The 17,823-nt window shown below is 52.6% G+C and overlaps 1 protein-coding gene across 1 annotated transcript in view; it reads left to right on the forward strand.

The window, feature by feature from the left end:
* The first annotated feature begins 11,407 nt into the window (after positions 1–11,407).
* LOC144681761 (serine/threonine-protein phosphatase 4 regulatory subunit 2-like) overlaps positions 11,408–17,823 on the forward strand; it is a 65,780-nt gene continuing 59,364 nt past the window's right edge. The window contains exons 1-2 of the mRNA XM_078543727.1: positions 11,408–11,603; positions 11,744–11,825. Coding sequence (XP_078399853.1) covers positions 11,570–11,603; positions 11,744–11,825 — 116 coding nt within the window. The 5' untranslated portion in view covers positions 11,408–11,569. The remainder of the gene's footprint in view (positions 11,604–11,743; positions 11,826–17,823) is intronic.

Consider the following 17,823-nt stretch of genomic DNA (forward strand, 5'->3'; position numbering starts at 1 on the left):
TCTGGGTGTACAGGTCCACAGGTCACTGAAAGTGGCAATGCAGGTGGATAAGGTTGTCAGGAAGGCACATGGAAGGGGTATTAAGTATAAAAGCTGTGAAGTCATACTGCAGCTGTATAGAACCTTGGTTAGGCCACACTTGGAATATTGCGTGCAATTCTGGTTGCCACATTACCAGAAGGATATGGAGGCATTGGAGAGGATGCAGAGGACATTGACCAGGATGCTGCCTGGTCTGGAGGTTATTAGCTATGAGGAGAAGTTGGAGAAACTCGGATTGTTCTCACTAGAGCGACGGAGATTGAGGGGCGACTTGATAGAAGTTTACAAAATTATGCGTGGCATGGACAGAGTAGATAGTCAGAAGCTTTTTCCCAGGGTGGAAGAGTCAATTACTAGGGGACATAGATTTAAGGTGAGAGGAGAAAACTTTAGAGGAGATGTGCGGGGCAAGTTTTTTACGCAGAGGGTAGTGAGTGTCTGGAATTCGCTGCCAGAGGAGGTGGTGGAAGCAGGTACGATAGTGGTTTTTAAGAAGCAGCTTGACAAATACATGAATAGGATGGGAATAGAGGGATACGGACCCCGGAAGTGCAAAATGTTTTAGTTTGACAGGCAATATGATCGGCGCAGGCTTGGAGGGCCCCCATCACTGACGTACAGCGGCAGCAGTGTGTACCATCTACAAGAACTGTGCTGTACTTTTCTTTGTTCTTTGTTCTTTAATTGTAATACCTTCTAGAGCAGGAGGACTATCACACAGCACAGAAGGTAGGTTGGGATTCCTTTCATGGACCAATTGACAAAGGACTATACCCCAATCATCTGAAGTGAATTCTTTGCATGAACTGCCTATGCCAATGCAGTTGTTAACTTGCAGTTTGGTTGATCGACTAAGATCTTATGAAGCAACTCATTGATCACTGCATGATTTCTTTCAGAGTCCAAAGGACTTTCAGCTGCGGTGCTTCTGACCACAATATACATATTTTCACATAAGCTTGTCATTGCCAATTCATCCCACCCTCCCAGTTGCCAGTCAGAAATTTAGCTGGTGTTCCAAGTCCGTATCCTATCAATTTTTGTATGTCTTTATCTACTAACACCCTTTTGTCCCTATCATATGTTACTGTACAAACACATAGCAGCCAGATTCAGTCTATAAAATGTAAAACAAAAATGTTTGTCTTTGTCCCACTCCTTTAAATCTATGGCTACTACTTCATTAAACTCTTGTGTCAATATAAGAGTTACAATGGGGTGTGGCAGTGTCTGCTGCTATGTTTTACGTATGTCACATTTTGCTGTATTCGCTTCATGAACATTGTATACTCATCATCAATCACACCGCCCTCTGTTAGTAGGATTTTTAATCTATGACAAGGGTGAGCAAATTGTGTAACTTCGAAACAATTCAATTTTTCTTCCTCTCACATTTTTATCACCTGATGCCATTAACACTTTAACATCTGATTAGAAATGTCAGATTTTGTTAAGGGGGTGCAATCGTGCCCTGATTGGAAAGGCAGTGGGTCTGCAGTTTACCCCAAAACAATTGTTTTTATCATATTCTATGTCCAAATTCATCCTTGCCTTTTTTATGGAAGGCTTGCTTAGCAGCAAGGGTAACTCACTAGCAACTACATCAGTGCTAATAAAATGGCTTACTCCAATTATTTTGCATGTAATCATCACTCTTTGTAGTGGCCTCAATGTGTTGTCACCCCAGAACCCGAAACAAGTTGAATTTTCATACTCCCGGACTTTACTATTGAGTGAATCTAAATAATATTTTAACCAATCTGTTCCACACAGTGTCAAGGTGCAGCTGCTATCTAACAAAACATAATTAAAGTAATTCACAACTCACACATTAATTACTGGACTAAAGCTTCTTGCGACTAATACAATTCCCCCCGACTGACCATCATTATATCTTCCAAATTCTGTTTCATGTGTTGCTTCAAAAACTCCACTGTTCTGCTTTTGGCAGTTCAGCCCTTTATGTTATTTTGAGTCACATCTGAAGCAACTGTTACCCGGGCAATCCTGGGGTTCATTCTCCTACTATTGCTACTCTAATCCTGTCATCTGCTGTGATATCCAGATCCGTTAAAAGCACCTTCATTTTCATTCCTTCGGTCTGTAACTTTTCTGTTATACTGACGCCTGCACCTTGTATCTGAACAATCTTGACAGGCCGCCATCATTGTGTCCTGCATCCTTTGTAACACCATGGAATGTCCCATTTGTACCACCAAGTCTGCTGGAAATGACTGCTTCTCCAGAATTTTGTTTTAAAGCAGCAGACATTTGATCCAAAAGGATGTCTTTTTCTGAGAATTGAAAAAAAAATCTTAGCTTCCAATCTTCACCGTTAGGCAACCATTCTCTGCTACCACAATAATTCATTTTCAAGCCAGTTAATGCAGTAGGAAACCAGGTACCAATCTTTTGCTTAATACTAGAATTATTTACAGAATGCAACATTACAAATGTCTGTTTCCTCCTTAACCAACACCCAGTGTCACAGAAGTATCTCTTTATACTCTTTTGAGCAAAACAATTAACAAATGGACAAATTAACAAGTATCTCTTTATACGTGCTCAAGGTACTTAATCAATCAATACCATCCACCAGTATATGCTTAACTTTAATAACACAATTAACTTACCATTAACACAGAAGTAAAGAAGTTATGGTGAACATTGATAAAATACTGATTTTACCTCAACTGGAGTATTTTGTCCATTTCTGAGCACCACACTTTAGGAAGGATGTCAGGTTTTAGAGAGTGTGCAGAAAAGATTAACAAGAATTTTTAAAAATTCTTTCATGAGATGTAGGCTTCCCTGGCTGGGCCAGCATTTATTGCCCATCCATAATTGCCCTTGAGAAGGTGGTGATGAGCTGCCTTCTTGGACCGCTGCAGAACCATGTGGTGTAGGTACACCCAAAGTGCTGTTAGGAAAGCGGTTCCAGGATTTTGACCCAGCGACAGTGAAGCAAAGCCAATATATTTCCAAGTCAGGATGGTGAGTGACTTGGAGGGGAACTTCCAGGTGGTGGTGTTCCCCTCTATCTGCTGCCCTTGTCCTTCTAGATGGTATTGGTCGTGGGTTTAGAAGGTGCTGTCGAAGGAGCCTTGGTGAATTCCTGCAGTACATCTTGCAGATGGAACACGCTGCTGTTACTGTGCGTTGGTGATAGAGGGAGTGAATGTTTGTGGATGTGGTGCCAATCAAGCAGGCTGCTTTGTCCTGGATGACATCAAGCTTCTTGAGTGTTGTGGGAGCTGCACTCATCCAGGCAAGTGAGGAGTATTCCATCACACTCCTGACTTATGCTGTGCAGATGGTGGACAGGCTTTGGGGAGTCAGGAGGTGAATTACTTGATGCACAATTCCTAGCCTCTGACCTGCCCTTGTAGCCATAGTGTTTATATGGCTAGTTCAGTTCAATTTCTGGTCAATGGTAACCCCCAGGTTGTTGATAGTGGGGAATTCAGTGATGGTAATGCCATTGAACATCAAGGGGCGATGGTTGGATTCTCTCTTATTGGAAATGGTCATTGCCTGACACTTGTGTGGTGCGAATGTTACTTGACACTTGTCAGCCTGGGCCTGGATATTGTCCAGGTCTTGCTGCATTTGGACATGGACTGCTTCAGTATCTGAGGAGTCGCGGAAGGTGCTGAACATTGTGCAATCATCAGCGAACATTTCCACTTCTGACCTTATGATGGAAGGAAGGTAATTGGTGAAGCAGCTGAAGATAGTTGGGTCAAGAACACTACCCTGAGGAACTCCTGTGGTGATGTCCTGGAGCAGAGATGACTGACTTCCAACAAATTTCCATGGATTAGGGACTTCAGTTATTTGGACAAAATGGAAAAGTTGAGGCTGCTCTCCTTCGAGTGGAGAGGGTTGAGTGGAAATTTGATGGAAGAGTTTGTTTAGAGAAGTTCCTTTGTGCACTGCGGCTTGCTCTAGGCTTACCATAGACATGTGACCTCTGATGCCACCCTCTATCTATAAAGACTTGAGAGCAGAGCCATTTCATTCACCATTGGAACATGGTGTCAGGAATGTGCAGCTGAAATTGAATGGATTTTGATAGCTGGAAGAGAGCCAGCTGCTGTAAGAAACAGCAGAGAATAATTAAAACTTCAGTCAGCAACTTTTTACAGCACATTGACTGCTGGGTGAGTCAATATGGCTTTGAATATTCTAGTCTTGGCTGCTATGAGGATGAAGGGAGCTTTGAAAATAAATTGGAGATTCTCTCAACCTCAAGGGCAGAACTATGAAATTGCCACGAGTTAAACAAGAAATCTGGACAAATAAGATTGACTACCCTCTGAGAGAAGAAATTCTTCCTCATCTCTGTCTTAAATGGGTGACTCCTTACTCTGAGATTATGCCCTCTGGTCCTAGACTGTCCCACAAGGGGAAACAACCTCTCAGCACCTACCCAGTCAAGCCCCCTAAGAATCTTATAATGTTTCAATAAGGTCGCCTCTCATTTTTCTAAACTCCAATAAGTACAGGCCCAACCGACTCAACCTCTCCTCATAAGAAAATCCCTCCATACCCGGGATCAACCCAGTGAACCTTCCCTGGACTTCTCCAATGCCAGTAGATCTTTCATTAGAGAAGGGGACTAAAACTGTTCACAGTATTCTAGGTGTGGTCTAACTAGTGCCTTGTATAGTTTTAGCAAGACTGCCCTATTTTTATAGTCCATTCCCTTTGAAATAAAGGCCAACATTCCATTTGCCTTACCTATTACCTGCTGAATTTGTATGTTAGCTTTCTGGGATTCAAGCATGAGGATCCCAAATCTCTCTGTGCTGTAGCTTTCTGCAGTCTTTCTCCATTTAAATAATATTCAACTCCTCTATTCTTCCTGCCAAAATGCATAACCTCACATTTTCCCACATTATATTCCATCTGCCAAGTTTTTTTCCAACCACTTGACCTGTCTATATCCCATCCTGAAAATGCCTCCCTTATCCCAACTTTCTGTCTTCTTTTAGTTAGTCAGTCCTCTATCCATGCTAATATACTACCCTCAACACCATGGGCTCTTATATTAAATAGCCTTATGTGTGGTACCTTATCGAACGTCTTTTGGATCTTCTTGTTTCCCCTTTATCTATCCTGCTTGTTCCCTCCTCAAAGAATTCTAAATTTGTCAGGCATGATTTTCCCTTCATGAAGCTATGCTGACTCTGCTGATCATATTATGCATTTCTAAATGCTCTGCTATTACATCCTTTATAATAGACTCTAACATTTTCCCAGTGACGGATGTTAAGCTAACCGGCCTATGGTTACCTGTTTTTTGTCTCCCTCCCTTTTTGAATAAGGGCATTACATTGGCAGTTTTCCAATTTTCTAAGGCATTTCCAGAATCTACGGATTCTTGGAAGATTACTACCAATGCATCCACTATTTGTGTAGCTACTTCCTTTAGTATCTTAGGATGCAACCCATCAGGTCCAGTGGACTTGTCAGCCTTTCGACCCATTAGTTTCCCAAGTACTTTTCCTCTAGTGATAGTTATTGTATTTATTTCCTCCACACCTTTTGCCCCTTGATTATTTAGTATTTTTTGGAATGCTATTAGTGTCTTCTGTTGTGAAGACTGATGCAAAGTATTTATTCAACTCCTCTGCCATTTCCTGGTTTCCCATTATTATTTCCCCAGCCTCATTCTCTAAGAGGCCTAAGTTGACTTCGGCCTCTCTCTTCATTTTTATATATTTAAAGAAGCTCTTATTGTCCGTTTTTATATGACTTGCTGGTTTACCCTCAAAGTTTATTTTCTCCCTCTTTATTATTTTTTGGTCATTGTTTGTTGTTTTTTAAAACTTTCCCAATCCTCTGGCTTATCACTAATCTTTGCCACACAGTATGTTTTTTTTTAGTTTGATTCTATCTTTAACTTCCTTGGTTACTATGGCTGGTTTATCCCCTTCCTAGAATCCTTCTTTATCACTGGGATATATCTATATAGGGGAATGAATTTCCTCATCCCCCTCCCCCATTTCCCCCCCTCACCCCTCCCCACTTTCCTCTCCCTCTCAGTTTTTTCCTCCACCACATCCCCCTCCCCTTTTCCTCCCCCTCATTCCTCCCCCATGCCCCTCCCCCTCTTTCCTCCCCCTCATCCTCTTCTCCCCTTTCCTCCCCGTCATCCCCTCCCCCTCATATCCCCCATCCCTTCTTTTATTTCCTCATTCCCTTCTTCCCTTCTCTCTCATATCCCTTCCTGTCTCTTTCCGCCCCTTCCCCACCTTTGCTCGTTCTCATTCCTCCCCCCGCCACCTCTCTCCTCCCCATAGAATAGCTGAGACAGAGAGAGGGACACAAACATGCAGAGAGCAGAGATGGATAAGAGAGAGACTATTTTCTTCAACTTACAGGAAAACGAATAGTTTTTGTAGTTAAACAGCAAAACATTAGACAGTTTGGGGAATAGAGGAGCAGAATTATTTGGATGCTAGGTGTTTCTCTGCTGCACAATCAGTCAGTCAGGAGAAGTAAAACTGAGGCATTAAGGCACCAATAGTGGCAGGAGAATGCACTGCATCATATTTGATGGAAACAACAATGTAGTTTGTGTGCAAATCTTCATTGTGTTTAATTGAAATAAAACTGAGTTTGCCAGACTTGTCTGGTCTCCCTCCATTTTCTTTTGGACCAACATTGTCAGAATAAATGAAAGTTAAAAACTACCCCTGCTGTTAAGCCTCAGTTCTCTGGTTTGAGAATGGAGGATAAATGCCTATTTGATCAGCATTTGATACTAATCCCTTCCTGGGTGTGGATCTATTATCAGAATAGGTCATGGCTGATAGTGATAATGGCAGATTCACTGAAAATAGTAAGTACAAGGATTTATATCTTTCCCCCCAGCATCAAATGAATACAGTTTTAATGGAAAGTATTCTCTCAAAACATAAATAAAGATCTGGAGGTGATGAGTATAGATGCTGCAGATGGTTTCCCACTGGATACTTTCCTGTGCTCAAGCAGGCTGTTTGCAACCTTGGCATACTGATAGACCCTGAACTGAATCTCTGACCCCATAACCTCTCCATTACTAAGATTGGGTACTTTCATCTTCCATCTCTGCTCCTACCTCAACTCACATGCAGCTGAAACCCTCCTTGATGATATTGTTACCTCCAGACTCAACTGTTCCAAAGCTTTCCTGGCCAGCTTCCCTCCTTGCAAGCCAGTAACCATTAACTCATTCAAAACTCTACTGCTCATATCTTAAAGCTCACCAGTTTGGTGAGAAACTGTGCTCTCTAACCTACATTGACTCCTTGTCCAATAAAACCACAATTTTAAAATTCTCATCCTTGTTTTTAAAATCCCTCAATATCTCTTTAACCTCCTCCAGCTGCAGAGAACTCTATGCTTCTCCAATTCTGGCTTCTTGTACATCTCTGATTTTAGTTGCTTCACTGTTGTTGGGCTGTGCCTTCAGCTGTTTAGGCCCTGAGCTCTGGAACTCCCTCCCCAAACCTCTTTGTCTTTGTACTTCTTTCTCTTCCTTTAAGATGCTCCTTAAAACCTTACTTCATGACCAAGCCTTTGCTCACCTGTCCTAATATCTCCTTACATAGCCCAGTGTCAAGTGTTTTTGATAATGCTTCTGTGAAGCATTTTACTAATTTAGATTTACTATATAAATGTAAGTTGCTGTTGCTATGTGTGTCAGCGCATTGAGACTCTGTGGTCTGACTGCACTGTTCCACTCCGCCCTTACGTATATCTTCATTTTCCTGCAATGTCACCTGCAGAATTCCTGAAATTCTAGCATTGCTCCCCTCCTCTTCTCAATCTACATGTTGCTAGTTAATGACATTAACCTCAGACAGAGGCCAATTTCTATATATATGTTGATAACACTCAATTCTCCCTCTCTACCACCTCTCCTCTTCCCATCATCACCGCCAGTATTGGGCTGTCTGTCTGACTGCAAATCATGGATGAATTATGAATCCCCTCATGAACCCCCACCCCGTTCCCTCCCCACTTCTGTCCACCGCACCCCCATCCCCCATGACCCCCATCCCACTTCAGCTCACCCCATCACTCATTATTGTTGGAAAAGGGCCCAGTTTGTGCTCTGCGAATGAAGAATTCAGATCAGGAACTTAGCGTGTGGGAATTCTCAGACCTGAAATCGCTCTACTATTTCATGGCTCAGTGCATTACAATAACACAATACACCTTTATGCTCTGCTCCCTGGCCATCAACTCTGTCCACTCTCCTTGGCAACTGTCTGAGGCAGATTTTTTCACAACATCAGTGTAATATTTGACCTTGAGGTGAGCTTCCAACTTATATTTGTGCCATCACTAAGATTGCCTTTTTTTTATTCATTCACAGGATGTGGGCATCGCTGGCTAGGCCAGCATTTATTGCCCATCCCTAATTGCCTCTGAGAAAATACTCACCACCGAGTTGCTTTCTTGAACTGCTGCAGTCCATGTGGTGTAGGTACACCCACAGTGCTGTTAGGGAGGGGGTTCCAGGATTTTGACCCAGTGATAGTGAAGGAACGGTGATGTATTTCCAAGCCAGGGTGGTGTGTAACTTGGAGGGGAACTTGCAGGTGGTGGTGTACCCACATGTCTGCTGCCCCTGTCCTTCTAGGTGGTAGTGATTGTGGTGAGTTTCTGCAGTGCATCTTGTAGTTGGTGCACACTACTGCCACTGTGCGTCAGTGGTAGAGGGAGTGAATGTTGAAGGTGTTGGATGGGATGCTAATCGAGCAGGCTGCTTTCTCCTGGATGGTGTTGAGCCTCTTGAGTGTTATTGGAGCTGCACATATCCAGACAAGTGGAGAGTAATCCATTCTTGACTTGTGCCTTGTAGATGGTTTACAGGCTTTGGGGAATCAGGAGGTGAGTTACTCACTGCAAGATTCCTAGCCTCTGACCCGCTCTTGTGGCCAGTTCAGTTCAGCTTCTGGTTAATGGTAACCCTCAGGATGTTGACAGTTGGGGGATTCAGTAATGGTAATGCCATTTAATGTCATGGGGAGATGGTTAGATTCTCTCTTGTTGGAGATGGTCATTGCCTGACATTTGTGTAGTGCGAATGATGCTTGCCATTTATTGCCCCAAGACTGAGTGTTCTCCAGGTCTTCCTGCATATGGGCCCAGATTGCATCTCTAGAACATGGCCCAACTCTACCCCTGTCTCGGATTACCTGCTGCTGAAACCCTCATTCATGTCTTTACTACCTGTAGACTTGACTATTCTAACACAGCTCTGGCCAGCCTCCCATAAACTACCCTCTGTAAGCTTGAGGTCATCTCTGCTGCCTGTGTCCTACCTTGCACCAAATCCCATTCACCCATCATCTTCGTACTTGACTACTTAAATTGGCCCCTGGTTAAGCAATGCTTCGATTTTAAAATTCTCATCCTTGTGTTCAAATCTCTCCATGGTCCCTTCCTATCTCCATAATCTCCTCTAGCACCACAACCCCCTGAGATTTCTGCACTCATCTAATTCCATCCTCTTGATGCAGACTTAGATTTAGTTCCTCTGGTCCCACACGGGATAATAGATAGCAAGACTTCACCACTGTCCCCACTCTGTTGCAGTCTCTTTTGCTCCAGCCCAGGCAGTGTCCCGCTCTCAGAGGCCCTCCCTAAATTTACTTTGGCCAGCCCTGTCTTCTTCTTCCACCTGGTGGTGTCCACTCTACTGCCACTCTGGCAGGGCGTACATCCGGGTGGCGAAGGACATGAAGGACCAGCAACAGTCATCCCTCAATGTCCCACAAGTGCTACAATCCTCTGTAGCACTTCCTTGTTGGTGATGCTGTCTGTCCACATAATGCCCAAGATCTTACTTAGGTAGCACTGGTGAAAGACATTCAATTTACATGATACCTTTGCTGTTGTCTTCCGTGTCTCGCTGGCACAGAATGTGGTTGGTACTACCATGAACAGCCACGATTTTAATCACTCCACCATTGGTGGCCATACTTAGGCCCTAAAGCACTGGAATTCCCTCCCAAAACCTCTCCTCCTCTTTATCTTGCTTTTTTCTTTTAAAGCACTTTAAAACCTATAGCTTTCACAAAGTTTTTGGGTCATGGCTTGGTGTCATATTTTATTTTAGAATGCTCCTGTGAAGCCCCTTGGGACTTTTTATTACATCAAAGGTAAATACATGTTACTGAAGTTGCATAAATATGTGTGCAAGAATTGCTCATTTTTGCATGGATCATTGTAATGGTAATTTTATGGAAGTGCACGAGTTTTAAGTATGATAAAGCGTTAGTGCAGTACAAGTATTGGTTAAGTTAAAATGGCTTTGATGTGAAACTTTAAAACAAGAAAAATATTTTTGTGTCTTGCATAAGCCTATTTTCGGTATAGCATCAGAAACAGCACACGACTCAGTACGTTCCAAAGTCACGCAGGTCAATGGAAATGATAAGGATGGCTTCCTCCGCATCACACCCCGATCTGTACAACTTTGGAAAGTGTGACTTTGCGCAAAATCACGACTGGAGCAGAACTACAATTATCACTAACATAGACAATACAGATTACAGCAGGCAAATCGGGATGTGAGGCAGCTGATCATTAATTATTTTTGAACCAAATACTAAAGAAGTCCGGATAGAATAACAGCGGCGAAGCTGCTCGTGTGTGAACCTCCTTGCCTGAACCTCTGTGTTGCACCAGTTATACACGAGTGAACGATATATGTTGAACCGGGATGCTGGAATATACTAAGATAAAACTGCGGATGCTGGAAATCCAAAACAAAAACAAAAATACCTGGAAAAACTCAGCAGGTCTGGCAGCATCTGCGGATAGGAACACAGTTAACGTTTCGAGTCCGAATGACCCTTCAACAGAAGGAATATACCCTATTCTTTGGCAAATCTGTGGCTTGGTAGAATTTCTCAGTCTTTCTGCCCAGGATCAAATGTTAAAGTTTCACATCAAACCCACGCTAACCTAACCAATAGTTTTCCTACACTGATGCTTTATCATGCTTCTAACTCATGCGCATCCGCACAAACGGCGATTATAATTATGTAAGCAAATATTAGCAGGAATTATGTATTCTTGTGACAGTGCCCTCAGGCTGCATTTTTATTATTATGACAGAGGGATAAAATAAATTAAATCTATTTTCTAATGACGCCGTGCCTACCAAAATGCACCTTGATGCATGCATTGCTTTGTTTTTCTGGACAGGATACAAACTGATTCGGCTGCACGAAACTTCACTTTTGTCAGTGTTGCGTGTTTGCGGCGTGCGCATGTGCGACGCTGCCTGCCGTTCCAGGAGCCTGGCGGTCGGAGTGACGTCAGCACGGCGGGGCGGTCGGAATGACATCAACGCGGTTGGGCGGAGTGACGTCAGTGGACGGCGCCATGTTGTGTGTCTCACTCCGTGCCGGGGCTGCTGACTGCTGAGGTTTTAGGGGGGGGGGGAATCTTTATTTGGCGGTACTCTGGTTGCCGGTGACTGGCGCGGGGGGGAATCGGTTTTAGTTGCACCTCCAAGATGGAGCCTGAAAGCCTTTTGGAAGCTCTGGCAGGTCAGTGGCCGCGGACGATTATTTGTTGGTGATTTCTGTCTCCAGCGGGCAGGAATCTGCTGCTGAAATTGGGCTGGAAAGCCTCGGCTTCCCTTTCCTTCCCCTTGATAACTGGCACTCTGTCTCTTTCCCACCAGCAGATTTCGAGAAAAAATCCAAAAAGGAAGTGTCGTCGCTGTTGGACCAGTTCCTTTGTCATGTCGCAAAGACGGGAGAAACCTTGTGAGTGAGAGCGCGGGGCCTGAGGGGGGCAGGGAACTGAGGGCAACTCTGAGACCGTGGGGTAGGTGGGGGGCTGCTCGGCCTGAAATTGCTACTGGATGTGCTCGGCCGCACTTCACCCTGTCGAGCAGTTCACTCTGGCCTAAAGGAGGGGGGCAGCTGAGGGCGGGCAAGCGGCCGCATTACTTTCAGTTCAGCTCAGCCCAGGATCCGTAGTTCCCTGGTTTGAAATCACACTTTTCCAGGCACATAACGTGGGCACAATGTGGAAGGGGGGCAGTGGAAGGGTGGGCGGAGGGAGGACCAGTGGTCTGGAGGTAGACAGATGGATTGGGGGCTCAACAGAGAGCCTGGGGTGGACAGAGGGGCTGGTGTTGACTCCCAGCAGTTGAGTCCTGGTTGCTACTTCCATGTCAGACTTCAGCCCCTTGCTACTGTTAGACTGCGTGAATTACTTTCCAATGCTGAATTATTACCCAATCCAAATAGACTAAATTGCCCCACGTTATCTGATGAAGAATCAGCCTTGGTGTGTGGCAGAATGCATTGAAACACTTCGATTGAAAATAGGAGCCGAGGGGCACATCTCCCAGGATCTGTCCGATGATGGACTAGAAAACTTAAACGTTATATTTTGAAATACAGAGAATTTGTATTGCTGAACTTTTGGTGGGGGAAAAAGTTAATTGCCTGAAGGCATGAATGAGCTCTGGCCCAAGTTATTTTAATTTTAAGACAAGAATGGGATCCCCTCAATCTGTATTTTTGATAAACTGACATTCAAGTCTTCCCTTGGCTATGAATCCCACAGGAAATGGAGGTCAATGGGAAGCCTTTCAACTTGATTGCTCCCTCTGTCTCCTCCCAGATTGAACAGTTTAAGGAAGCCTGTAAAACAAGGTGGATCCATGGGTTATGATAATGAAACCAAACTAGACCTTTAGCGAGTGGCTTTGGATGAGATTTCCAACCCAGACTCGACATGAACATTTTCCTGGGGATGCCCTGGGCTTCACCTTATTTTTTTGACTGCAGTTAGAATACCCGATCAAACGGTTGGGAGGAAGGAAAAGTGATTCCCCTGACCTCCTATCCCCACCCTCACGACTTTCACTACTCTCCCCCCACCCCCAACAAACACCCTCTCTTTTCAAAATCACCCCCACCAATACCCTCTCTTTTCAAAATCCCCCCTCTCCCCCCTCTTCACACCCCGACCCCCCCTCTTCGCACACCCCGACCCCCCCTCTTCGCACACCCCGACCCCCCCTCTTCGCACACCCCGACCCCCCCTCTTCGCACACCCCGACCCCCCCTCTTCGCACACCCCGACCCCCCCTCTTCGCACACCCCGACCCCCCCTCTTCGCACACCCCGACCCCCCCTCTTCGCACACCCGACCCCCCCTCTTCGCACACCCCGACCCCCCCCTCTTCGCACACCCCGACCCCCCCTCTTCGCACACCCCGACCCCCCCCTCTTCGCACACCCCGACCCCCCCTCTTCGCACACCCCGACCCCCCCTCTTCGCACACCCCGACCCCCCCTCTTCGCACACCCCGACCCCCCCTCTTCGCACACCCCGACCCCCCCCTCTTCGCACACCCCGACCCCCCCCCTCTTCGCACACCCCGACCCCCCCCTCTTCGCACACCCCGACCCCCCCCTCTTCGCACACCCCGACCCCCCCTCTTCGCACACCCCGGCCCCCCCTCTTCGCACACCCCGACCCCCCCTCTTCGCACACCCCCCCCCCCCCCCTCTTCGCACACCCCGACCCCCCCCCCCCACTTAGCACACCCCGACCCCCCCCCCACTTAGCACACCCCGACCCCCCTCCCCTCTTCGCACACCCCGACCCCCCCTCTTCGCACACCCCGACCCCCCCCTTCGCACACCCCGACCCCCCCCTCTTCGCACACCCCGACCCCCCCCCCCACTTAGCACACCCCGACCCCCCCCCTCTTCGCACACCCCGACCCCCCCCTCTTCGCACACCCCGACCCCCCCTCTTCGCACACCCCGACCCCCCCTCTTCGCACACCCCGACCCCCCCTCTTCGCACACCCCGACCCCGCCCTCTTCGCACACCCCGACCCCCCCTCTTCGCACACCCCGACCCCCCCCTCTTCGCACACCCCGACCCCCCCCCTCTTCGCACACCCCGACCCCCCCCTCTTCGCACACCCCGACCCCCCCCCTCTTCGCACACCCCGACCCCCCCCTCTTCGCACACCCCGACCCCCCCCCTCTTCGCACACCCCGACCCCCCCCCTCTTCGCACACCCCGACCCCCCCCCCTCTTCGCACACCCCGACCCCCCCCCTCTTCGCACACCCCGACCCCCCCCCCTCTTCGCACACCCGACCCCCCCTCTTCGCACACCCCGACCCCCCCTCTTCGCACACCCCGACCCCCCCTCTTCGCACACCCCGACCCCCCCCCCTTCGCACACCCCGACCCCCCCCCTCTTCGCACACCCCGACCCCCCCCTCTTCGCACACCCCGACCCCCCCTCTTCGCACACCCCGACCCCCCCTCTTCGCACACCCCGACCCCCCCCTCTTCGCACACCCCGACCCCCCCCCTCTTCGCACACCCCGACCCCCCCCCTCTTCGCACACCCCGACCCCCCCCTCTTCGCACACCCCGACCCCCCCCTCTTCGCACACCCCGACCCCCCCCTCTTCGCACACCCGACCCCCCCCTCTTCGCACACCCCGACCCCCCCCCTCTTCGCACACCCCGACCCCCCCCCTCTTCGCACACCCCGACCCCCCCCCTCTTCGCACACCCCGACCCCCCCCTCTTCGCACACCCCGACCCCCCCTCTTCGCACACCCCGACCCCCCCCTCTTCGCACACCCCGACCCCCCCCTCTTCGCACACCCCGACCCCCCCCTCTTCGCACACCCCGACCCCCCCCTCTTCGCACACCCCGACCCCCCCCTCTTCGCACACCCCGACCCCCCCCTCTTCGCACACCCCGACCCCCCCCTCTTCGCACACCCCGACCCCCCCCTCTTCGCACACCCCGACCCCCCCCTCTTCGCACACCCCGACCCCCCCCCTCTTCGCACACCCCGACCCCCCCCTCTTCGCACACCCCGACCCCCCCCTCTTCGCACACCCCGACCCCCCCCCTCTTCGCACACCCCGACCCCCCCCTCTTCGCACACCCCGACCCCCCCCCTCTTCGCACACCCCGACCCCCCCCCTCTTCGCACACCCCGACCCCCCCCCTCTTCGCACACCCCGACCCCCCCCCCTCTTCGCACACCCCGACCCCCCCCCTCTTCGCACACCCCGACCCCCCCTCTTCGCACACCCCGACCCCCCCCTCTTCGCACACCCCGACCCCCCCCTCTTCGCACACCCCGACCCCCCCCCTCTTCGCACACCCCGACCCCCCCCCTCTTCGCACACCCCGACCCCCCCCTCTTCGCACACCCCGACCCCCCCCTCTTCGCACACCCCGACCCCCCCCTCTTCGCACACCCCGACCCCCCCTCTTCGCACACCCCGACCCCCCCCTCTTCGCACACCCCGACCCCCCCCTCTTCGCACACCCCGACCCCCCCCTCTTCGCACACCCCGACCCCCCCCTCTTCGCACACCCCGACCCCCCCCTCTTCGCACACCCCGACCCCCCCCTCTTCGCACACCCGGACCCCCCCCTCTTCGCACACCCCGACCCCCCCCTCTTCGCACACCCCGACCCCCCCCCCTTCGCACACCCCGACCCCCCCCTCTTCGCACACCCCGACCCCCCCCTCTTCGCACACCCCGACCCCCCCCTCTTCGCACACCCCGACCCCCCCCTCTTCGCACACCCCGACCCCCCCCTCTTCGCACACCCCGACCCCCCCCTCTTCGCACACCCCGACCCCCCCCTCTTCGCACACCCCGACCCCCCCCTCTTCGCACACCCCGACCCCCCCCTCTTCGCACACCCCGACCCCCCCCTCTTCGCACACCCCGACCCCCCCCTCTTCGCACACCCCGACCCCCCCCTCTTCGCACACCCCGACCCCCCCCTCTTCGCACACCCCGACCCCCCCCTCTTCGCACACCCCGACCCCCCCTCTTCGCACACCCCGACCCCCCCCTCTTCGCACACCCCGACCCCCCCCTCTTCGCACACCCCGACCCCCCCCTCTTCGCACACCCCGACCCCCCCCCTTCGCACACCCCGACCCCCCCTCTTCGCACACCCCGACCCCCCCTCTTCGCACACCCCGACCCCCCCCTCTTCGCACACCCCGACCCCCCCCTCTTCGCACACCCCGACCCCCCCCTCTTCGCACACCCCGACCCCCCCCCTCTTCGCACACCCCGACCCCCCCCTCTTCGCACACCCCGACCCCCCCTCTTCGCACACCCCGACCCCCCCTCTTCGCACACCCCGACCCCCCCCTCTTCGCACACCCCGACCCCCCCCTCTTCGCACACCCCGACCCCCCCCTCTTCGCACACCCCGACCCCCCCTCTTCGCACACCCCGACCCCCCCTCTTCGCACACCCCGACCCCCCCCTCTTCGCACACCCCGACCCCCCCCTCTTCGCACACCCCGACCCCCCCCTCTTCGCACACCCCGACCCCCCCCTCTTCGCACACCCCGACCCCCCCTCTTCGCACACCCCGACCCCCCCCTCTTCGCACACCCCGACCCCCCCCCTCTTCGCCCACCCCGACCCCCCCCTCTTCGCCCACCCCGACCCCCCCCTCTTCGCCCACCCCGACCCCCCCCTCTTCGCCCACCCCGACCCCCCCTCTTCGCCCACCCCGACCCCCCCTCTTCGCCCACCCCGACCCCCCCTCTTCGCCCACCCCGACCCCCCCTCTTCGCCCACCCCGACCCCCCCTCTTCGCCCACCCCGACCCCCCCTCTTCGCCCACCCCGACCCCCCTCTTCGCCCACCCCGACCCCCCCTCTTCGCCCACCCCGACCCCCCCTCTTCGCCCACCCCCGACCCCCCCTCTTCGCCCACCCCGACCCCCCCTCTTCGCCCACCCCGACCCCCCCTCTTCGCACACCCCGACCCCCCCTCTTCGCACACCCCGACCCCCCCCTCTTCGCACACCCCGACCCCCCCGCTTCGCACACCCCGACCCCCCCGCTTCGCACACCCCGACCCCCCCGCTTCGCACACCCCGACCCCCCCGCTTCGCACACCCAGGCTCCCCCTGTTCGAGCCCCCCCCCCCCCCCCCCCAGGCTCCCCCTCTTCGCCCCCCCCCCCCCAAAAGGCTCCCCCGCTCCCCCCGGCTCCCCCTCTTTGCCCCCCCTCCACAGGCTCCCCCTCTTCGCCTCGCGCCCCCTCTTCGCCCCCGCTCTCTCCCCCTCTTCGCGCCCCCTCCCCCAGGCTCCCCCTTTTCACCCCCAGGCTCCCCCTCTGCGCCCCCTCAGGCTCCCCCTCTGCGCCCCCTCAGGCTCCCCCTCTGCGCCCCCTCAGGCTCCCCCTCTGCGCCCCCTCAGGCTCCCCCTCTGCGCCCCCTCAGGCTCCCCCTCTGCGCCCCCTCAGGCTCCCCCTCTGCGCCCCCTCAGGCTCCCCCTCTGCGCCCCCTCAGGCTCCCCCTCTGCGCCCCCTCAGGCTCCCCCTCTGCGCCCCCTCAGGCTCCCCCTCTGCGCCCCCTCAGGCTCCCCCTCTGCGCCCCCTCAGGCTCCCCCTCTGCGCCCCCTCAGGCTCCCCCTCTGCGCCCCCTCAGGCTCCCCCTCTGCGCCCCCTCAGGCTCCCCCTCTGCGCCCCCTCAGGCTCCCCCTCTGCGCCCCCTCAGGCTCCCCCTCTGCGCCCCCTCAGGCTCCCCCTCTGCGCCCCCTCAGGCTCCCCCTCTGCGCCCCCTCAGGCTCCCCCTCTGCGCCCCCTCAGGCTCCCCCTCTGCGCCCCCTCAGGCTCCCCCTCTGCGCCCCCTCAGGCTCCCCCTCTGCGCCCCCTCAGGCTCCCCCTCTGCGCCCCCTCAGGCTCCCCCTCTGCGCCCCCTCAGGCTCCCCCCTCTT

This window comes from Cetorhinus maximus, chromosome 6 (genome assembly GCF_964194155.1).
Source record: "Cetorhinus maximus chromosome 6, sCetMax3.hap1.1, whole genome shotgun sequence".
Lineage (NCBI taxonomy): Eukaryota > Metazoa > Chordata > Chondrichthyes > Lamniformes > Cetorhinidae > Cetorhinus > Cetorhinus maximus.